Source organism: Austrofundulus limnaeus, unplaced genomic scaffold (genome assembly GCF_001266775.1).
Source record: "Austrofundulus limnaeus strain Quisiro unplaced genomic scaffold, Austrofundulus_limnaeus-1.0 Scaffold4, whole genome shotgun sequence".
Taxonomy (NCBI): Eukaryota; Metazoa; Chordata; class Actinopteri; order Cyprinodontiformes; family Rivulidae; genus Austrofundulus; species Austrofundulus limnaeus.
The window spans coordinates 4,256,355-4,262,228 of NW_013952406.1; the positions used below are offsets into that span (position 1 = coordinate 4,256,355).

General features: G+C 38.4%; 1 protein-coding gene across 1 annotated transcript in view; it reads right to left on the minus strand.

Annotated features, from left to right (window-relative positions):
* Nucleotides 1-1,432: 1,432 nt before the first annotated feature.
* The window catches only part of usp31 (ubiquitin specific peptidase 31), a 17,019-nt gene continuing 12,577 nt past the window's right edge, over nt 1,433-5,874 (minus strand). The window contains exon 16 of the mRNA XM_014023872.1: nt 1,433-5,622. Coding sequence (XP_013879326.1) covers nt 4,136-5,622 — 1,487 coding nt within the window. The 3' untranslated portion in view covers nt 1,433-4,135. The remainder of the gene's footprint in view (nt 5,623-5,874) is intronic.

Below are 5,874 nucleotides of genomic sequence, written 5' to 3' on the forward strand. Positions count from 1 at the left end.
TGCCAGAAATATTAACTGTAAAATTGAATGTTATTGTTTGTTACATACTGTATTACAAAACTAAATTTACTATCTCTATTTATTGCATTTACCTACTTTGCTTTATATATACATATAGTGGCTTTTATTTTAGAAACCAACCACATTTTGATGCATTTGACAAAATGGCAACAAGGGTACACGAAATGACCACGGAAGTAAAATAGGCTCTTCACTTTACATCGATAGATTATGAGTCTACATMGTAACCACATAAAGATTATCACATCCATAGTATTATCTCTGCTGGTGTGCAACAGTAAATATTAAACAACCAAGACAATAAACCCACCAGTTTGGTAGGAGCACCGGTAAAAATTAGATAGGGAAAATGAAAAAAATAATGCTAAAAACCGTCATGCCACAAGGCATTCTTTTTTTATAAACAAGATTTTGAAGCTTAATTGTAAAGAGATGAAGTATTTGGGGTGGTATAGGTTTAGAAATATGGGAAATGATGTGCAAATTAAGCGGTGGGATGCACCGGCCATGCATTGCTTCTACGTCACACAGCTGCAGATTCTTGCATAGTTTATAAAATGCATGCATTTAGTGTCTTCATGCGATACTGCATTCCTCATTTTTCGGTTTTGTACACTGACACGTTTACAGAAAAMGCCATTGTAAAAGTAATAATAAGACACTGCACTGCGAAAAGCTACAGCCTAAGACATAAAGACGGAAACTAAAATAAATCAGAAATATAGTGATTTAAGTTCTCCAACTGTGTGGAGCCAATGGATAGATTTACATTAATCAGTAAAAACATTCGGACCACCCATCACTGAATCAGCTTTGATTGGTCAAAGCTGGAAGGACAAAGATTTGAAGGTGGACATTACATAGTACTATGGGCCCTACGCTGTCCTGCTGTCTTAGTGCGTTAAGAGGACTGGTCGATTTTATTTCTTTTATCCAAGCAGAACACYGAATTTAAATAARGATGGGCAGTGTTGCCCAGTAAAGGGTGTTAGTGGTCATAATATGGCCAAACATGCAGGACAGTTTTAGTGTTCAGCTGCCTTAGGAGCCTTTTAAAGTTGGCCCTTTCTACCCTTTTTGTTAATCAAATAGTCCTACTGATAATAAATGTGATATAAAATGATAACGGCAATATTAGTGAAACTACAAATAAAAATCCCAGGATGGTATTTTTCCACATATTCTGCTTTTCGTGACAAGCTTCTATTAATTACCATGATGCATTTAGGTCAGARGTTTGCAACACATTGCACTTCTTTCAAGAAGTGAGGCTGTTTCAATTTTACAGAACTAGATACCTTCTATCAGAGGATCTAYCAGTAACTCTTCATCTGCTGGGTTCTGTTTTCAATATTTTTTAAACACACAATGTCTGCAATGTGGTGGTGATAAAATGGATGGAAAACCAGAGAAGAGGTTGCTTTTTGTATTAATTCCTTAAAAAAAGGGGCCACAAAGTTTGGCAAAATAGTGTGACTTAAATCTCTAATCTATATTTACATGTTAAATGATTAATAATATATATATCGTTTTAGATTGTCAGACAGCCAACTACATTCCTTAATAAAAACAAAAGTATCCAAAATATGGGGAATCACAGCGTCAAGGATTAGGTTTTAGTTACATAAATGTATGTTTTGTTTTGTTTTTTACACTTTGACATGGCCAATAAGTAATAGATGAGCTCTAAAATGCAAACAGACAATAACTCACAGACTTTGGAACAAGGTGTAAAACAAAAAAACAAAAAAAAAAAAAAAACAGAAACTTGTCCTGCTTTAAAGCCAAAGTGCCATGCACATGTTCCTGATAGAGAAATGTTTAAAAATGCAGCTACAGGAAACCCATCATAATTAAACATAACATGTCTTACTTCTATGGCCTGTGACACAATCAGTTACAAGTAAAATGATGCTCAKACAGGGAAAATAATAAAAATAATAATTCCAGCAGAAACAAACCTAAAAACTTWACTGTTTTAATAAGCAGGATGATTTTCTTCAAAATGTCAGGCCTGCATCTGGTTTTAGATTTTGAACAGAAACCTTTTGAAATGTTAAACTGCAGACTTTGTTTGTGCCTAGACACAAAAAAGGTTCTTGTACATACTAATTTTGTTTTATCAAACAGTAATTTAATCTGACAGTGATGTACTGGTGACTCGGAGAAACAAATAATATGAGGTTGCATAAAACAGTTATTGCATCTAATTTGCTTTCAAAAGGGAAATACACACAGAGTTTTATGATTTTGTGTAACTGACACCATGTGTTTGTGTTACAGGTCTTTCGTATAAAAAAGACTACCTGTCTCAATGAGATTACCTGTCTATAGAAAAGTAAATTAAATAAAATATTACTATACAACAGTTTTGAATCTAAAACTGTGTACAGGCCATTTAAATAAAACRGTTTAATTAGGTGGTATTTCCTCAAACATTCTGAGAAGTGTAAACCTGATAAATGCTACTGATACAAAGATTTAACAAAACATCTTGATTTTAAGTGATTCTGTKGTTTCAGTTTTAATCGTTTACCCACACTCGATGTTCTAAAACAAAGCTGGTATCTGATGTGAGTTTTCTAAGGAGAGGTGGGTCAGTTTTACGATTAAGTCAAAGCCGGCCAAGATATCTGCAGTGACAATAATCTCTCTTTTAACTTYGCTTCTAGCATTTTACTGTGAAACTGTTGTGTACCTTTTGATGATTCAGAATGTTCAGCATTCTGCATTATATTTATTTTTTTATTTTTATTATGAGCCGTTCGATTTACTAGATCTTCTCTGAGGTAAAGAYGATAAAGCACTTCCGACTGAAATGTGTGTTTGCAGTTTTGATTATTAAAAAAAACGTCAGTGCTGGTGGAGCACTGTCCTGTTACAGCACCAGGTGTATTACAGGAGAAATGACTGTAAAATGACCCCTGAAACATTGAGATGAATGTACCCTTTTACCATTTCAAGTCTAAGGCCATTGACTACAACATATCTGAAAACCACTGAAAGGATTATTCTAGAATAACTATCATACGTTATCTGTAAAAAGTGCTACCAAAAACAACATTCCTACCAGTGATGCATACAATTAAAGAATTATTTCTTTCCATGTGCAGCATTGAAAGGCGCTTTAAGATTATTTTCATCTTGCTCATGGAAAAAAAAGAGAAAAAATGAACAGKTTCTGTACAATTCACTGTCCATCGATGTGTACAGACACACCTAGATAGATTTATAGAACCGGATTTTAAAGGGTTTCATTCCAAAACACCATCTTCTTTGTTACAGAAAATATACTGCGTGTACTGTAACTTTAAAGAGAATTTCATTAAAATAGCATTCTATCAAAACAAATTTTTAAAAAAAGTTTCATTTTTGGAGGAATTCTTCCTCATTCTCTAACCTTTGTTTTGGTCCATGCTCATCACAATGCTCCTTATAGTAATCCTAAAACTCTCCATTCCCTTAGTGTTGTTTTACTCACATTTGTTTACGGTACTGAGTCTTCCTCATGTTTTTGATTTAAAAAAAATGTACGAGACCATTACTGACAAACGCACGTGACAAAATTCAGTTTGCTTTAAAATCATCAATGAAAAATTAAATCATGTTTAGCCAAATTCCTTTTTGGAATGAAACTCTTAAATCTGTGTGCATGTTCACGAACGTAACAACTCAGAATCAGTATCAGAGGCTAATTTTGATGTTATGGTTGTGTTTAAATAGCTTAAAGACCAGCGGCACTCTGTGGGCATCACCAGTCGGCCTGTTTTAACTGAAAAATAGCAAAGTGGGAAGAAGATGTTTCATTTTACGCACTATCAGCATATACTTGGTGGATGTTTCTTGGACCCTAATTTTTTAAGTTTATACAGCTGCCGTTGCCAAAATAATCTGGTCACACGAGCTTACCTAAAGTAAGTTGTGCACCACAGTTACTTTAGCCAAAACTCTGAGGTGGATGCTAATACTCAGAGACAACAGTATGTACWGTGGGCTACGTTACAAAACCATAACATCAAAAAACGTGTCTCCAATACGTCTGGTGCTAACTGAAAGTCTAGGCACAAAGTAACTAGCTGCATTTTGATTGCTCAACATATTTACCACAGATGTATCACTGAGGCCTCTGTGAGGTTCGTGCAGGAGACTGCATGCTTGATGGCAGCTTTCGGGAAGACGCCATTCTTTCAAGAGGCTTCTTTCCGTTAGTGGGAGACTTGCTGCTTACAACGGAGGTGGAAGACTTGGACTTCCCAACRCTTAGTAGGGTGCGACTGAGAGAGCTGGGGGGTTTGGAAGACTCCTGTTTATCTGGTTTTGACTCACCTTCGTGAGTTTCTGTTTGAGAAGACACCGCATCTCCAGCCTTTCGCTCATCACCATCTACCTCCTTRGCTTGTCCGTTCTGCTTGCATGTCCTTTCTGAGGTTTTTTTGTTAAGCATGGCGCTTTTCCCTAAATCGGCCGACCGGCGACTCTCTCTCTGTCGAAGGGCGCTCTTGAAGAAAGACAACCCTTTCTCCTCGGATTTGCTGCTCCGCTGCAGGTCTCTGGTGGACACGCTGGGCGAGCGCAGGCTWGTGACGGAAGAACTGCTGCTGGAGCTCCTCACGGACCTCTTCTCGAGCCGGTTGCCGTCCCCGTTCTTGGAAAGCGAGGAACGAGCTGCGCAGCTGCCTCGGAGGCTGTCGACCAGAGGGCTGGTGTGCATGGAGTCTCTGCTGCAACTCCTTTCTACCAGTCGTTTGCGGCTGCCTGCGGCGCTTTTCTCAGCTGTACCCAAATTCTTCTTCGCAGTAGGTGAGGGAGAAGCTGAAGACTGAGGCGTGGAGCGAACGCATGGCTTATGTTGTGGCGTGGCCTCTACAGGTTTATTAGAGTCTTTTGTTTTGGAGGGAGTTCCGCTCGGTGTTGAGGTGCTTTTCTTTGTGTTTACAGTCTTCTCTTTAGAACTGCTCACCTTTTTGCTTTTTGTAGGTGTACTGGAAGACACATCTGTAGCTGGGGTCTTATTGGTATAGCACAGACGTTTTTTCGAGRTCTTTTCTTGTTCTGTTTTGCTGGAACTTTTTGGAGGAGCTGTGCTTTCAGGCTTTAGGGCAAATCCTCCAATGCTACTCTTCCGTTTCTGCTCTTTGGAGGGAGTGGCTTGAGTGGATAGCATGTTTTGGTCTACAGCTGTAATCTCGTTGTTGTTTTCTGTTGCTTCGCTTTTGTTGCTTTTCTTTTCTACTGGAGTGGGAGCCCTGCAGTACATCATGTCTATGAATCTTTTGCTGTTGTCACTGTCACTGAAGTTGCTCTCCATCATGGACAAAGGCGTCCTGCTGCCAAAGTACCGCTCGTGCCTACTGTAGCTGCCAAAGCAAGAGGTGGAAACTTTATCATCGCACGCCTCTCCGATCCTCTCCAGAGGAGGAGAACATCGGGAGTCGAGGGAGAAACGCGAAGGGGAGTTGGATCTCATTTGCAGCTTGGCAGAGAGAGACCAAGAGGGCTTTATCCCACTGTCACTGAAGGCTAAAGGACTGGCAATAGATGATCTGGAGGACAAGCTCTGACGCTGAATACTTCTCACAAACGGCCTGACAGAGAATCCTCCTGAAAACATAAAAACATTTAGGGAAGGCGTATACTTTTTGTTAAGGAAGAACAAAACAAAAAGGTAACAACCATTTTAACATTAAAACTACTAATATGTGACCCATCACATTGAAATGAAGATTAAGCCAAATTTGGTCAAAATGACCAAATCATATTTACAGATTCATGGCTTTAAAAGCTACATTTTCATACTTAGATCATCCTGACATCATTATTAGATCCAGAGATATTATTTAATTTGTCTCGTTG